This window comes from Pseudopipra pipra, chromosome 2 (genome assembly GCF_036250125.1).
Source record: "Pseudopipra pipra isolate bDixPip1 chromosome 2, bDixPip1.hap1, whole genome shotgun sequence".
Classification (NCBI taxonomy): Eukaryota; Metazoa; Chordata; class Aves; order Passeriformes; family Pipridae; genus Pseudopipra; species Pseudopipra pipra.
Genome location: NC_087550.1, coordinates 59,101,602 through 59,118,829, shown reverse-complemented (window position 1 = coordinate 59,118,829; position 17,228 = coordinate 59,101,602). Strand labels below are relative to the sequence as shown.

The 17,228-nt window shown below is 44.2% G+C and overlaps 1 protein-coding gene across 1 annotated transcript; it reads right to left on the bottom strand.

The window, feature by feature from the left end:
* Positions 1–2,430: 2,430 nt before the first annotated feature.
* On the bottom strand, positions 2,431–17,012 carry CNMD (chondromodulin). Its single transcript, XM_064645634.1, has 7 exons — positions 16,850–17,012; positions 16,324–16,458; positions 13,759–13,899; positions 11,020–11,133; positions 8,210–8,363; positions 6,755–6,957; positions 2,431–4,393 (listed from the first exon to the last, which is right to left on the bottom strand). Exons 1-7 carry the CDS (start codon positions 16,919–16,921, stop codon positions 4,178–4,180), a joined length of 1,035 nt encoding a protein of 344 aa, XP_064501704.1. The 5' UTR covers positions 16,922–17,012; the 3' UTR covers positions 2,431–4,177.
* Positions 17,013–17,228: the final 216 nt, after the last annotated feature.

The window sequence follows — 17,228 nt, the reverse complement described above, 5'->3', positions numbered from 1 at the left end:
AACAGTGCTTAGCGAAGGCTTGCTATGGGCAAAAGCCTAGATAAAAATCTCTTAAATAGAAATTAAAAAGTAATGTGAGGATATTTTCTGCCAATCAAGTGGCTCTTACTGAAGAGAACACAGTAGAAGTTCCTCTGTCTACTTTCACTTACTGAAAGACCATGGGAGTATTTCGTCAGATAAGCACAATATATTCTTGTATGAAGTGGGTACTGTTTCACTGCTTTGAGATTCAATTCACGTAGCTTAAAGCAAAAAGTAAAATAAAATGCATTGCTATTTATGTACTCCTGAGGCATATGTAATGCAAATATAATGCTTTAGCTTCAGGCTAAAACTTGTAGCAATCAAGTGGTAGAGCGCCCTGTCCATCTCAATCCTGTAAACCAAGTTTGCAGGTCTAAACATAATTCTGTCATGTTTCTGAGCACAGGCAGATAATCTGTGTGTGTTCCACCTTAGAATTTAGGTGAACTAGTAATGCAGCTCTTTTTGCCTTTGGGAAAGGGGAATGTGAGGATGCGTGTGTTGAATTTTTCTTCTTTTTGGAGGGGATTGGATTAAAGCAGTAGGCAAAATTTCCTTACAGAGTTGGGGAGAAGGTGCTTCATGAACTTTGTGAACAATATGTTTTGTTCTTGACAAAACGTGCGCAGAACAGTTCCAGAAGCCCTAGGTCCAGAGAAAGCTATTGGGAGCTTGGAGGTTGAATAGAGGCTCTGAAAGATACAGTGGCAATGAGTGCCTGCAAGGACAGAGTGGATGATGTTTTAGTTGTGTTCAAACCTCTTGAGGGTTTTTTCCCCCAAGCCTTTTGGTCATCCATAAATAGTACTGTCTAGAAGACCCAGGTAGTTTCACCTCAGTGCTCTGATTTGTGCATCTGTTGCAAACATGGGAACAGGACAGTGAGAGGTAACGGTAACCCCCCACAGATGGGGTTACTCTGCTCCTGGTCTGGAGGAAGATGCCTGTGTTGCAGCTTAAGGCTGTATCTCTCATCTTTGGTATAGGTACAGTGTTTATAAAAGATCACTGAAACTTCCTTGGAATTTGTTTGTGCTGCAGTAGGAGTGAAGTGTTACATGGGAGGCAGAAGACAGATTCCTTCCCCTACCCCCACTTCCATGCCTCCCAGCTTCTTATTGATTTTTCAATGTAGATACAAGTGGAGGGTGATTCCTGTATCAAAAAGGACAAAGAGAGAGACTCTGGTTCATTTGTTTTAAGTGGGGAGAAAGCAAACTGTAGGTTCAGAAAAGAGACTTCTGCCTTCCCATCACTGGCTTTCAATCTTTTTAACCCTATGGCATTGCTTCCCGTTTTCCTTCTCTTTTCCACCAGCCTGAAGTTATCCCCTTTTTCTGCTCTAATCTGTTGTGCCATCCTAATCCTCCTAGTACACAATCACATGGGTAATTAAGTTTTAAGGATAGTAGAATTGCAGTGCTCTGACAAACATCCACCCACCTGTGGTGGGAAATACTGTTGATGACAAGGTCGTTCCTCTTTCTCTCCTCCTTCCCTAGACTTTGGTCAAAACGTTTCTTCTAGCACAGGGTCAGATTGCAGGAAAATCCCACCCCCTCCAAATGCTGACGTGTTGGAATGCCTTTAGTGTGCCAAGGTATTACATTTGTGGTGGCAGTGAAAAACTTCAGCGTGGGTAGTAAATACCGTATAGTAGTGAATCGGATCGCTCCAGATAGTTAGAGCTGGAGTCTGAGCCACCACTGCAGGGAATATCACTGTGTCTTTTCATACTGTTGGCTTGTTGGTTTTATTGTTGTTCCTGTGTCACCTCAGAACTTTTCCTTCAAAATTAGATGATGTACTGAAGTAAGACTTTTCAACCTTGCTGCAGCACAAGATCTTTTCTTTCCTTGAATCTGGTATGAAGGTAAATAGGAATTTGCTTGTTTGAAGCTTGAGTTGAGGATGGCATTTTGTTGCATATCTTTTGGAAATGGATAAATTTTATGATCACTCAGGCTTTGTTGGCATTGTGCATACAGAAGTGTTCTTGAGACATACATGCTGTATGTGACAATTTAACGCATCCATGAGTAGGATGCTTTTTTTACTTCTTGCATGCTTTGTGACTGCCTATAGAAAGCAGCTGATGCAAGCTTTTGTTTGGGAAGAATTAATTTTCTTAAGAATGTGTAGACAGGTAAATCACCTACAAAAAGGTTTTCTTTGTCTTCAGAAGGAAACTTTGTTTTATGGGGGGAGACAGAGAGAAGCAGGTCACAGGTTGCCTCAAGATGCAAGACAGCAACAGTCTAGTTCAGCTATAGTCATATTTCCCTCTTTTTTGCCTTCACTGTTTCACTTGCTGATCCCCTTCCTTTCCTCTCTAGACAGTTCTTGAACAAGTATGTAAAGGAATTGTTACAGTTTCTACATTGAAAAAGGCACAGAAAGCGATTGTTGTTTTTTAATGTATTTGTTTAATGTGCAGTAAAAAAAAAAAAGGAAACCTGACTTTTCTAAGCATATGAATGACATACTGCTAAAACAACATAATGATCAAGGTCATTTTCAGTTTAAAAAGGAGAAACTCAAATTTAACAGGCCTTGAAATCCCACTTTAAGAAGTTTTTAATTTAAATATTTCAAAGCGAGTCTGTCCTTCAGATTAAGGGAAGGTGAAGCTTACATTAAAAAAGCTACAATAGAACAAAATACTGAATTCTAGTCTCATCTTATTCTCATTTAACACTTTGCTTTTTAGATATGCAGTTTAGCATTTCACATGAGGTTGTCTTTATTTTCTTTAAGCCATGATTATGTCAAATTAATTCCTCTCTTTTGTGTATCACGCAGTGTTAATAACATTACTGGGCTTGCAACATCTCAAAAGCTGTTTAGTCAAAAAAGTGAATGCTCCAGAAAGTGAACTTTAAGAAAAATTGGACCCTTTTGTTCATAAAGACCATCTAGGTGGCTCCATAAACTCGGTGGTAGGGTTCAGGATGTATAGTATGGATGAAGGCAGTATAATACCTCTGTCTTTGGTTTTCAAGGCTAGTCAATACTAAGTCATTCCATCTTTGAGTATTTTGGCTTAGTACCTTCCTTAGAGGTTTAACATCTAATAGGATCAATCCCAATAATTGCAGAGTTTGCCTAACCAAAAAGGGTGAGATGAGAAACCCTTTTCTTTTTTCTTTCTTTTTTTTTTTTTTTTTTTTCTCCTTGCTGGTAAGCAGTTTCTCTTCAGGGAACGGAGGTTAGTTTCAGTGAAGCTAAAGGAGCTAGTCTGAATGGCTGCTATCCATGTGGAATAAAGAGGGGTTGTAATCTTGTGTCAAAAGTGTCTAATTCAAGGATTTATAAATAACAGTGGCTGTTGCAGATTCTGAAGGGCCTTGAGGCTCTTTGGTCTGCAACTGCATGTAAATACTCTTGCTGTAGTAACTGGATAGCAGATACTTGTTAGACACTACAGTGGTATCATGGATACAGGATTCTTAATGCTGAGGCTTCTTTGATGTTGGGATGTGCGAAGGGTTTTGATTCTGCAGCCACGCACATTCCCTTCTACAACCCCTTTTCCTGCTGTTTGTTTCCGATTTAGCACAATGTGTGCTTTCCCGTGTCCCCTGGAGCAGCTTTGGGGGAAAGGTATGCTGTAATTGGTTTATAACCATTCATAATGACCCGGCAACTCCAAATAGCAACGGGGAGCAACTTAACGGGGAGCAACTTAACTTGTGATTTATTTAAGTAAGCTGCATGGATGAAAGGCACTCCCAAGTGTACAAGTTGAGCTAGTTGCCTAATTGGATGTAAATTTTCACATGTAGCTTGGAAAGAGGGGTTTTTGTTACGAAAGACTGAGTTTATAGGCAAGGTTCTGGACTGCTAAACCAGTTTGTGAGCAAAGTTTATTATTGTCTTTTTGGGGGAATGTCTCAGTTTTGTAATTCAGCAAGTGCTAATATACCCTTGTCACTTGTAAATCTAATAGAATATTAACTTAAGATTTTAATTTGAAGTTAGAACATCTGACCTTGCTTCTGGTGCAGTAAAACATACTTTGATTTTGAAAACCAGGATCGGTGCTGCTGCTTTGGTTGTAGTCTGTTACCAGTTTGTCATCATTGCAATTCCTGCTTATGTTGTCAAGTCTCCTGATTTTTTTAAAGATTTTTTTTGTCAAGGCTTTCTCTCACACAACACCCATGATACGAGCAACCCACCAGCTGCAAGGCATGATGATTCGGCAGGCGGTGCGACACCCTTGGTAGTTGTAAGGCCACGGGTAGTAGCCCATGAGGGGCTCGCAGATTCTCTGGCACTGTGTGTAACTGCGCCGGCATTCAATGCAGCACACGCCCAGGTGATCCAGCATGGGGTCAAAAGCCATCCCTTCACCTTCCAGTTGCTGAAATGTAAAATATTAAATGTCATCCTGGTGCTCTCATTCTCACAGAATGGCAGAACAAACCCATGCTCCTGTTAACCCCACAAAGGGTAAAAACTGAAATCTTGGGCCTGTGGAAGTTAACTAAGCTCCCACTAAGTGACCCGTGCATCTTGCTTTATTATTTTTTTTCTTTTGTCTTGCTCTCTTTGGCAGAAGTGGAGAATTGGTGCAATCACCCATGTAAAATGAAAGGAACAACAGGCAGCTCTAACTACCTTGTTTTTCTTCTACAGTCCTTGCAAAAGATCCAGCAACAGAAAGCTCCCAAGTTTTAAATATTAGTGATGAAAAAGATTTCAAGACAGTTATCTGAGTCTTTTGTGTAGGTGATGATGCCTGAAGTATATGCTGTGTTTTTTATGTTTTGTTTTAATTTTTGTATTTTAATGATTTTTACAGCATTCCTAGGAAACTACTCTTTAAGGTAGTTAAACCAGTTAACCCTGGTCCCCTACAGTTTTCTGAGTATTTCTCCCTTGTCTCTGTCTGCTTCCTTCCCTCCCACTCCCACCACACTTAGGTGTGTTGTGGACAGTGAGAATTCTGCCTGTTCTGTAGCTGACAATAAGGAGTTAAATGAAGCAAAGCATACATAAAAGCCTTTACCCTTCAAAATTCCTTTCCTCCTTTCTGTGGGAAAAAGGTAACCTGGATATTCTGCTTTTTGAAGCTCAGTTGTTCTTTGCCCATTGGTGTTATTTCAAGAAAAGCAGCAGCAAAGAGCAAATACTGAAGTACCAGTCAGCTTTTTACCTGAGCATTTGTCATTCATAAAAGTAGCAGCACAACAAAAAGGTGGCACACGGAAAGGTGCCATCTCTTGACTGGGGTTGTACAGGACACTGGTGACAGCTGGGTGTTGTTTGGGACCCCAGCAACTCATTCCCAGTCCTGAGAGCAGGGAGGATGTTGTTTCCTTGGTCAGGATTCATCATCATTGAATTCAGATACCTGCACTGTGAACTTCTACACCTGAGCTCGTTGTCCAGGCTCCACTTACAGTGGGTGAAGAGAAATAGCTCTAGGGAGGATTCATTTAATCCTTCAGGAAAGACTTACAGTATTACTAATGGTCCTTTTCAATCAAATTATTTGATCTCTAAGGAAGCTTGGATATCGGCATCTGTGCAGTAACTGTTGGTGAAGGTGAATCCTGCTCTGCAGGCTGAGGGAAGTCTGATGACCAGTATCTGACTGGCCATTCTCCATTTGGCCTGTCAGCCCTTGGCTGGAAGAACAGACCTGTGGCAGTTGCTCTGCCACTGCCCTCCAGGGGCAGGGCAGCTCAGACCTCATGGACACGTTCACGTCAGTAGCTGTGAGAAGTTACCTTCCAGTGCCACTGCTGTTTTACTATCTCATGAGAGAGTCGATTTAGATCCACTTTATTTGGAGTGATTAATTTAAGTTTAATTAAGGGATGTCAACTCTGCAGAATGCTGTCACAGTATAATGATCTCCTGCTGTTGCATAAATGTCAAGTCAAAGCTGGGACTTGCTTCCAAAGCAGGAGGCATTTATCTTGTGACAGTGTTGTATTAAAATGACTTATTCCTGCTGCACCAAATGATGGGTGTAAATTGTCTGGCGCTGGTGCAGTAGACTGGAAGGTGCCTACTGTACAGCCAGCTTTCCTGCAGCGTAGCAGAGGTGTTGGGACACGGCAGGGTGGCTCCCGTGCTCTTTCTGTGGGCTGCTGCTTCTCAAAGGGTGAGAACGAGTTTTATGATAGTCGTCCTCCATCCACTGTTGCTGTCTAAACAGATTCTTCTCTGCCAGTTGCTTGCTAGACTAGAGTTGCTTACCCTGGTAGAGAAGAGGCTGAGAAAAACAAATTTATTTGGCTGGACCATAATCTCTTTGCAATCAGACACTGCTACTGCTTTCCTCTGTAGTAGTCACTTGTGATACTAATTTCTGTTTCAGAGCAAAGCATGTTTCTAGCTACTGGACTCTCTCTTCACATAGTAAATGATGGGGTTCAGCTGTCGACCAGCTTTGGTTTGTTTTCAGAAGGTGCTATCCTTGTCAGATCTCCAGTGCTGTTTCCATATGAACCTGGAAACCCCAAAAAGCAACTTGGCATCAACTTGCCTTAACCTTGTGATCTCAAGCACTTGTACTTGTTTCAGACTGAAATCTAATCAAAACTGGAGAAGAGGACTGAGGGAAGACTTTTTTTAGCTTCTTAGGTGTTTTGCAAGTCTGTTATTTCAGAGTAAAGCTGAACAGGCAAAATTGTGCAGATTAAAAAAAAAAAAAGACAAACCCCGCATCACCATCTGAGCTCTGAGAGAAGATTGCAGTGCGAATACTTACGTTATATGGGTTGTCTGGATTAAATGTTTGATCTGTTTCTCGTCCCATTGGCCTGGTGTCATTAAACTGGTGATCAAGCTCTTGACTCAGTTGCACTGTAGGTGACCTGGGGTTTACTTCTTCAGCAGCAGCTTCCAAGTCTTCCTCATCAAAGTTTGATCCTGATTGGCGCTTGTTTCTCTTCATTTCTCTCCTTTGGTTATCTGAAGAAATAATCACCAGAGGATAATCTTGAACATTCAAAGTAAAGATAAACAGAAGGTTCCTTGTATTTATCTAATGTTTCTGTGATTTCTTTAAATACTGAAAAAAGGAGAGGATGGAGGGCAGAGAGGAAGCCAAAGCTGTGCGTTAGTAAACCATGAGCATCCCCATGGGAGCTACTTGCCTTTCTTTCTTGTGTCTGCAGCCAATGTCAATCCAAAACAGTATGATTACCTTTTTTTCTCCCCTCTTCCCCTCCTTGAGGCAAAATGTGTGTGAGAAGATTGGTTGGGGGTTTTTTGACCCACCCCGTGGTCAGTGATGCCAAGTCAGCAGCAGTCGCTAGCACTAGCAAGACCAGTCATACACATCTCATTTTTTAAAAATGATTTTATGACAGAATGGTGCCCTGCTCTCAAGGACAGCTGGGGAACCTGGTGGAAACAGGTTCTGGACAGCTTTGATACTGCTCTTTTGTTGCTCAGTGGGATAGGCAAGGTCATGAGGAAAGTGGAAAATGTTGGTAGCTTGGATCCACAGGTGCTCTGAAATGTGGTGAATTTTTTTGGCTTGTGTTGTCCTCCCCAAGTGTTCTGATATTAACTGGACCAAGGAAGAATAAATCTTTTCAAACCTTCACTCCTCTTAGGCCTGGAAGTCACCTGGAGAAGTTGCTGTCTCCCTCATGACTCCTGAACACCTTTGCTAAACTTGGCTCTGGGTGACAAGAGTACTTCAGTGTTGGGACTGCCCCCAGAACCTCATAAACCATCCACCAGTTGGATAGCTTAAAGCATCTCATCCTTCCACTCCACTGATATCCTCTGGAGAAGCAGGGTAGGAAACAGGACAGGCTATGGTCCCAGGCCAGGAGCTTGATATTCCCCAACTCTTGGCCAGATATAATGTTCCTGCTACCTGGTGTCAGCTACCTCAATGTTTTGGGGGCTAGTTTGAGCTCTTGTCATTCTGTGGAAGGAGGCTAATTTCTCTGGGAATGTTTCATCTCATAGACACCCACATGGGCTGTATAAATTGTCTGAGGAAATACAAATATGGAAAATCTCTAATGGATAAACTTCAAACCCCCAATCTCAGCATGAACCCACAAAGGCATGGGAAAACAGGCTGGGCAAGGGAGGAGAGGAGTCTGGTTTCCCAGATGTGCAAGTTTCAGTGGCAAACATGATGTCGGGAAGACATTTAGATGAAGGGAGGGATAAGATACTTTTTAAATAAAAGAAGTGTTACCTTTGGGATATGTTGGTCGCAGCCAGAAAATTGGAAGATCCCCGCAAAGCTCTAAAATTTTGGGGCTTAGGAAGCTGTTATGCTTGATAGGCTCATCTGCAGCCACCCAGATAAGGGAATTTTTGTCAAATCTCACAGGCATGATTTCATCTTCCTGCAAATAGAAGAGTGTAAATCCTTTGCTGCTCAGTGAGCAGTCATGTGCCTGCTTTCTGTTAATTCTTGAGCACCAAGCTGTATAATCACCCGCTGCAACTAATACTGAGCATCCTTCTGTTGCATGAATGTGAACTGACTCTACAGAGCCAAGGCCTGGGGAAAGGCTGCTGCAGCTGAAACAAAGGGCAAAACTACTGTCAGCTTCGCTGGGGCTGTGATTTCACCCATCTCACTCCTGGAAGGCTTTTGCCCCATGTGCATGGGCTGGGTGTCAGAGATCTTTTTAGCCCAAAGCATCGGTATTCCAGGTGGTAGAAACTGTGAAGATTTACCACCTTCAGCAAAGCAGCAATGAAATACTCCAGCAAAATCCAAGCCCCTAATCTTTTATTATGCCCCATTCACATTTGATGTACTTCCAATATAACTGTATTTACAATGTGTGCAGGGGATGGGGGGCGGAATCTTGTTCAGAAGTTTTAGAGAGGATTATAGCTTGAGAGCTGCTCCAGCTTCCAGTTCTAAGTCAACGTGATCGGTCTGATTAAAGGTCTTGTTTGGTAAAAGCAATTCAATTGACCAAAAACTTGAAGTGCAAGTTAAAGGAGACTGCCTTTTTGAAGTGTACCCTGCAGGTTTTTGGTTCATATCTTCAAAGTAATGCAGGAAAATGCCAGTGATTGATTCTTTAAAGTTGTTAGTTCAAAGTATTATTTTACATAAAATGTGTAAGTATTTTATAGCAACAGTGAAATATTAAAAGAAAACCAACTTTTGAATCATGAAAACCAGTATGGTTTCAAAGTTAAAATTCTAAATTGCTTTCATAAAAGTCATCAGAACTTGTTATATAACTGACTAGATCAATTTATTCCCTTGGGTTGTTGTTTCTTTAGTGTGTTTATTGATTTCTTTTGTAGGTCTCAAGTCATTTAAGTTTGCTTTCCAATCTGTCTACTGCTCTTTATTTATATTCTCTCACTTAAGCTTTTATCAACATCAGAAATATCTAAGTCTAGTTTTCAGAAACAAAAATACCCTTTGTTTTTGTTTGAGATGATCCTGACTTGTGAGCGGACAGAATTTGGGTATCTGTAAAACTCACTTTACTCAACCATTTTTTTAAGCAATGTTATGATACGTGTTATAAGAAAACAGCATATGCATACTTTCTCCTAAATACTTGCATATGAGAGAGAGGACTTGCTCTAGGAAAAATAAATACTATTTTGCCATTCCTGTTGTACATCTAGCCTGGAAAGTCGAATGTCAGGGAAAGGTTAACGATAGCACTGAGTTGCCTGCTTGTTTTGGCCTCGGTGCATACAATTCATTGCAGCATTCATGTAGGTGATGCATCTTTGGAGAAAATGCACAAAAAACAGGACAAGGAAACAGGCTTGTTGTCACCAGGTAAAGTATTAGAAATAACTTTTTGACTGTTTTAGGATAATGTCTTCAGGTCTATGACTTTGTTCTTACAAAGAGATGAAAAATTCAAACTTTATCTTTAGGCAATAGTGCTAGTGAAGACAAAAAGCCCAGCTGCCTTTAAAATAAGGCAAGGCAGGAAAGATGGAGCTCTCTGTCTGGAATTTGTGCAAGTTCTCTTTCCCATCATGGGGAAAATTCCACCAGCTTCAGGGGGCTTTGTGACATTTCTGCTGCCTTGCTGACTTGGTTTGGAGACCTTTTTCACCTTAATTTTGAAGTAGATGTTCAGTAATCACAGCACCATTGCAGGTAGGTACAGCCTTAACAGCGCCTCTCTCCTTGGTAATTGTATCTGCTTTTATTCTCTTGGGACCAGAGCAAACCTAGGGAAAGAGGTTGTGGATCTCCTGTGCTCTCCTGACAGTAGCTGAGCCCCCACCAGTGTCCAGGCTCAGCCATACTCAAGTCACTGGAGCCACTTCTGTGTGAGAGATGGGTTGGGGGTCTGAGCTCTGGGAAACTCAGACTTTGTGCACATAGAGCTATAGGCTTTTTTTGCAAAAGCGAGGTGAGGAGATGGTTTGGCGGTATCTGGGTGAGAACTGCAGCCTTTTTTCTGGCTGTGATGCAGATTCTATGAAATTTAGTTGCCATGTTGTAAAATTGTTCGACGCTAAGAAGGCAATTTCTTAATTTTTAAAAAATTATTATTTCTTCTGAGTTACCTGAGTTTTTGCCATATTTTCCACAATTCCCTTTTATTGACTATTTCAGAGGGCTTGAGTGATGGAGTCCATGCTTCTGTTCAAGAGCATTGATAGAAATCTCCTGGGATCTACCATGATTGCATTGACTAAAGAGCTGCTTCTTCCACGCTCTCCCTTCCAGCCTTGTGCACAGCCTATTCTCAGGCAGGTGCTTTTGTCATGGAGGTCTCCTATGGATCTGTCAGAGATTGGTCTGTGGCTTCCCCACTCACTAATCTGCAGCCTCTCACGATGTCCCTGGACACAGTGACATGTCTGACACCAATCTTGCTTTTCAGGGACCCCTTGCAACCAGTCAGTGAATCCTCAGCTATCATTCACTATCCTCAACAACCCTACAACTAGCCACAGTGGCTTTCAAATCTCATTTTTAGTTGTATTTAAATACCACTTTAAGACCCTCTCTGTACAAAGAGTAGTTGAAAAATAAATAATTAGATTACCCCTTACCAGCTCAGATGAGAGGCTCGCTTTAGTCATAGCATCAACTTCGGGGACGTGAGCTTTTGGCTGAGCTTTGATGTAACACTTTTCTCCTTCAGCAAAACGGATCCCAGTTATGCCCTGCAAAAGCAGAAGGCAGAGGGTTGTGCACAGCCCTCCAGCTCCTCGCTACCCCAAGAAAGCGCCTCAGCTCTGCTAAAATTGCCACCGAATTTTCATTTTGAATGCTAATCTTATTTAAAACCAGATGCAATAAAACACTCTTCTCTCATCATTTTAGCTTCACAATTTTGGTCAAATGGGTCTAGAAGTTTTTGCTTCATTTCTGAAAGTGGGGGGTGTTTTATGTAAGTGCTTCCATGGAAGCTGTAGGCTACTTGGAGTAGCTCTGTTAAGGAATTACTTGACATGATTTGAACTGTAACTTAGCACCTAACGTAGGAAGTCTCAAAGTTGTGTTAGCTGGTGGTGTGGTACCCTTGTGACACAGATTTACAAAAATATGGGGGCAGCTTAGTTCAATTTATACACGTAAGTGGCTGTGACAGCAAGGGGAAGTTCGTGATGGGAAATTTGGTGCAGAAATCTGTGTGTGGGACTTCGTCTCGCCTGCTAGGGTGAAACACAATTGCATAAACCATGGATGTCTAGTTTTAAGCAAGAGAAGGAGCTCCAGAGGGAGCAAGTCTCCAGAAAGTCTTGGGGTGTACCTTCCAGACCTGTGCCAGAACCTTAGGCATCAACATTTTGCTATGGGAACCTTGTCTGTAGTTTCTACATTTCTTCTGTAAGATTTGGGTATCCATAAAAGAACTCTTTTTTTATGTTATAAATTTAGATACCTTGTTGTAAATGACAAAACTTCTTGTTTTTCATACAGTTGCACATGCTCCAGCCAACCACTGAAATACAATTACTTAGTGCCTTTTGAGATGTGCTAGTTTTCTGCCTGGCCTCTAGCTGCCAGGACAAGGGGGCATGGGTGTCAGCATGGCCCCTCTCACCTGCCCTGAAGGGGCATCGTGGGTGCCCTGGCCATCTAGTGCAGCATGAGATGGATGGTACTGGGACACCTGAGTCATGTCCTGTATGTTGCAGGTCCTGTATAGCTAGGCACACCCCCATCAAAACAAAGTGACTAATTGTTGAGCAGTAAGAGAGGGGATGGCTGTGCAGGGATGGGTGCACTAGGAAATAAGGCTTTGTGATGCACCAAGCATGCTAGGAGTACCCTAATGTTGCCAAATCCAGGCCTTCACTGACTGTGCAATCACTCCAGCAATGCCAGTCAATCAAAAGCTACTGATGTAAATACTAATCCGTCGGAAGCACATCTCTTCAATTGCTTTCACCTTTTTGTGCATTCTTGGCTCAAAATCCAAGGGGCAGCATCCCTTTGCTCTCACTGAGCCTGGTCCTGGCTCTCTGTAATTACAAGCAGGCACTGTCCCTGGGAGGTCCTTTTAGCTGGTTGGTGTTGGGAGCTGATTTCTGACCTGCTGTTGTTACCAGCAACACATGTGGAGGCAAAATGAATTCAGTATCTCTCCAGTGGACTGATGCTTTTGAGCGATGTGAAATCGCAAAGGCAAATGAGAAGAGCTCACTGTAGATGCTCTTATTCAGCTGCTAATAATGTTGCTATGGTGATGTTAATGAGAGTTCTGTAAAGGCAGAACCGCAACTGTGGTTGGGGTCCTGTGGCTGGGGTCCAGGGTCTCCTGGCATGGATTTGTTTGTACTTGCTGAGAAGCCAAGGAGCTGAATTTCCTTGCCTTTCTAGATCCACCAAGGGGAAGGTGGCTGCTCCAGAGGCAGAGATGCTTCCTAGCAGCAGCATCTTTATTTTCAGTGCTGCTTTGACTTACAGAGGACTTAACTCTGAAGTTGAGTGTTTTGCGCCTGAGAACATTAACTGCAGAGTGTGGGCCCTGTAAATGGGTTTCTGCAGCATCACATAGATGTGCCTTTAGTAGCTCAGGGGTGGTACAGGTCAGTGAACTACTCTGTCCAATCTGTTGAACTGTGCTGAGATTTGGCATCTGTTGGTCTAGGCTCTGTGCTGAGCAGCCACAGCCAAGTTGCTGGTGTACCCAAATGTGTTTGCTTCAACCCAAGTGACCCAGCACCTTGCATTTGGTGAATGGATGCATAATCTGTGCTAAATGCCTCCATCCTCTCCCCTGGGGATGAACTTAGGCCAAGCCATGGAGAGCAGCTCCCATCCTTGATCTCAGGGCAGAGCAAGCTCCCCAGGTCAAGCGCTGTATAGTGGTCTCTCCTTGGTGTCTAGCTGGCTTACTGTCTTGACCCTATGCTCCTAAAACAAGTATTTTTGGGGGAGGTGGTTTTTCCAGTTCAAATGACAGGAAATCATGCAAGGGTTGTTTCACAGCCTGCCAGAATGTTTTTCTAGCAAGATCTCAAGGTTGCATGTTGTAGTTCTGCTCAGTGGTGTGAAAATGCAGAGTGTTAACATGGAGCCAAATCTGATGTAGCCTGATCCATATTACTTCCCGGAGCGGTACATGGCATGGCGTATTCCCAAAAATCACTTAGATTTTGTTTAGGAGGAAACTGCCTGTCTCCCTGTGAAAGCAAGTCAGAAGAGTAAGAATGTTTGTGCGGATGTTTGGAGGCTGGAACCTGAGACTGACTGGGGCAGAGAAGTCAGGGCAGGGCAAGGTGTCCTTAGAATCCAGCAGTGGAGCATGTTACATGAAGGACAAGGGTGACAGTACTTACGATCTGAAAATCATGAACTTCAACAGCCTCTTCATTCCCACTTCCTGTTTTGAATGTCTCTAAGTTATTTCCAGCATCTATTTCCATTGATCCATCTTGTACTTTTCCATTAATGCTCATAGTGTAGTGAACGTTGTACACCTGGAATTGAAAAAAGAGCAATAGCACATGCTAGTAGTTGCTTATTGCTTTCCTCCTACACTGGGCAGTGGGTCAATCTGACTATCATATCCCTTCTAACTTTTGCTTCTGTAAGCATTTGATAACCCTCCAACAATCAGCACTGCACTACTGGACCATCGGGGCAGGCTGGTGGTGGGGCAGCTAGACCAGAGAGGTTGTTCAGTCTCCATCCTTGGAAGTTTTCAAGGCCCAACTGGATAAAGCCCTGAGGAACCATTTCTGACCCCACAGCTGTCCCTGCTCTGAGCAGCAGGTTGGACTAGAGACCTCCTGAGGTCCCCCTTCCAGGGAGTGCTCACAGTTCTACTCAAAAACAATGTGAGGTGAGTCCACATCCGGGTTCACTCTGACCTAAAAACCTTCTTCTAGGTCATATTTTAGGAATTGCTTGTTATGCTGGCATGATTCCCAAAGGAAACCAGGAGCGAATATCCTACTCTGAAGGAGACCAACCCCTATTTATGTATTAGGATGTTCTGCTGAGGCACAGAAAAACAGGTTCCTCTTGAATACGAACATGCTTCCCAGCTTGTAATGGATGTGAACTTTGTTTAAATTGGATGTGAAGTTGTATAGGCTTGTATTTTCCTTGTCAGCGTATTTGCTCTTATCCTATTTTCAATGAGGAAAGCTGCAGCGTGGTTTGTATTTGCTGGAGGACCACAATCTGTGGAGGGCTTTTGTGATTCTCTTGTGCAGCTCTGCCAGAAGTGCTGCACAAGCAGTTTATTTTGGGTCTTAAAAGAGCCTTTGCAGCATTTTAATGAAAAATTTACACTGACAGCTAGAGACAAATTTCTTCTTCTCTCACCTTCGCTCAAGAAAGTCTAAGGTGCTGAAGATTCATGGTTCCTCAGTTATACAGAGTCATTCCCATATTCTTAGCTGTCTAGGACTCCTGTTGAATGTGGTTCATAGAACCAGACCAATCTATGTGGCCTCCTCTGATAAGGGCTGAGCTTGAGTAGAGACTTTGATACCTCTGTCAGTTAAGGAAGAATTAAAAAATATAAAATAAAAATAAGGATTAAAAAATGCCTTATTTTTTTAATGAATGACCCTGAATATAATTTTTGCAGTTGCTTCCTAAACATTTGCAAGTCAACTGCAGCTTTCTGAGATTGAAGGCAGCTTGGAAAAATAACTCTCAGGTTTCTCAGTGTCTTCGCTGGGAGATCAACTTCACATCTAGAGATCAACATTGAAGCTTAATGACTCCTGTGAATGTGACATATTTTGCAAGGCTGAATTTAGATGATGGGAGCAATAAAAAAAGGTGAAACTTTGTCCTGTACTCCATAAGTGCACCCACCTCCTCAGAGCTGAATGCACTGTATCCCCATTTGTGACCTTCTCTCTTTTCAAAAGCCTAGAGAAGTAGATGGCTCTTGCAGCATGTCTTGGAGGTCGGCAGCGTGTCCTGTCTTTCTGGGGGAAAACCTTGTACTTTTCTTTCTGATTATCTGAATTATTGCTCTGTGTGTGGGTGTGTCTCACAGAGGAACCTCTGCTCTGGTTGCTGGAATTCACACAAGGCTCTCCTTGATGGGGACTGGCGTGTGACCGGAGGCAGCACAAAACTTCTTCCAAGGTAAATTCAAGGATACTAACTTAATTTATGGAGTAAGTCACATTTATGTGTGTACCATCATGTCTCAAATATGCTTTAAACACAAATACTATGTAAACAGAAAGAAAAGTTAATCTGTAAACGTGTTCTAATGCTCTGAGGTTTGGTTCTTACACGGACCAACAGCTTCTCATTTTCATGGGTTTTATGTGTGCCCTGGAAACTGTAAATAACAAAACTTACCAAGACTTTAAAAATTGCTCCACAGCTGCTAAGCAAAAGTGCCTAAGTGTATGCACAGTCATACAAAGCATCAGAGTGAAATAATGGTGCCTGTTACTGGGTTAATTATAGCATTATATACTTGAGGGTCAAGGTAGAATGTGGATCAAGAATGCAGATGATGTGAAAAAGGAATTTACACATTTCAATGCTTTTTTTGTCCTGAGAGCTGGAGCTTGCCCAGGATGTGAATCCCCAGGGTCTTGTTGGGGTTTGAGTTCACTGAGCATTTGCAAGCAGAAATCAATGTAGCATCTGTGCTTTCAAAGATGTTTCGTGTTTGCTAGTAAATGTGCTTCCAGGAAGCTCCATCCAAACAGCCACCAAAGATAGCGATTGTGGGTTTGGATTTTAGGTGTTTGGAAATTTTTGAAAGCATGGAAAAAAAATACAAGAGAAAAATAAAGACCTCTTTATAGACCTCGCAAGAAGAGTTTCCAGCCCATGCCTTCTCCGTACGTGCAAGAGCTCCAAGCCCGCCCGCCTCCGGGTGCGGACGTGCCGCTGGGCCCGGCGCCAGCCGCGCTCACCTGCTGCTCCGTGGCTTTCCAGAAGTAGAAGGCGCCGATGGCTCCGGCCAGGAGCAGGAGCGCTCCAGCGATCAGCACTGCGGCTCCGGCCTTCAGCAGCCGCCCGGGCCCGGGGGGCGCCGCCGCCGCGTACGCCTGCGGAGAGAGCGGGGCTGGAGCGGAGCGGGGACCCCCGGGCGGGCAGAGACCCCGGCCCGGCGGGACCCGCGCCCCGGCACCCCCGTTCGAACCCCGACCCGTCCTGAGCCCTGGGCTTGACCAGACCCGACCCGTCCTGATACGATCCCATCACGATCTGTTCGGTACGGATCCGACCCCACCCGACCAGTTTTGTCTTGATCCGTCCCGTTACATCCCGACCGGTACCGACCCGACCCGACCTGACCTATCCCGGTACCCAACTCGTCCCGTCTCCTCCCGACCCGACCCGTGCCGTCACATCCCGACCCGCTCGGTCCCGTTCCCTCCCGACAGGTTTTGTCCCCATCCCACCCGGTCCCGCCCGGTGCCGCCCCGCATCACTCACGGGGGGCAGGCACAGCTCCACATCGTCGGGCCCAGCGTGGGCGATGGGCACCTTCTCGGAGCCCTCTGCCATGGCTACCGCGGGATGAAGAGGTGCCCCGGGCTCCGCCGCCGCCCCGGTCCCGGCCCCGGCCCCGGCCCCAGCCCCGACGGGGGGCTGCACCGCCCCGGCCCGCCCCGCTCCCGGCCCCGGCCGGCGGGGAGGGTAGGACCGCCCCCTCCAGGGCACAATGAGCCCCTTGAGCTGCCCAGCGGCCGCCGGAGCTCCCTGGGGCTGTGACCTCCTGCCCCGGCCCAGTACCCCGCCACCCCACGCCCGGGTCTGGTCTCCAGCTCCCGAGCAGGGGGGTGTAGGGGACACACACACTAGAGAGACGGCC

Coding starts and splice junctions, on each gene's coding strand:
- CNMD (XM_064645634.1), bottom strand. CDS start 16,921: ATGGCAGAGGGCTCCGAGAAGGTGCCCATCGCCCACGCTGGGCCCGAC. Junction 16,459..16,849: donor TGGAGCTGTGCCTGCCCCCC/GTGAGTGATGCG, acceptor CTCTCTCCGCAG/GCGTACGCGGCGGCGGCGCC. Junction 8,364..11,019: donor CGAGCCTCTCATCTGAGCTG/GTAAGGGGTAAT, acceptor TTCTATTTGCAG/GAAGATGAAATCATGCCTGT.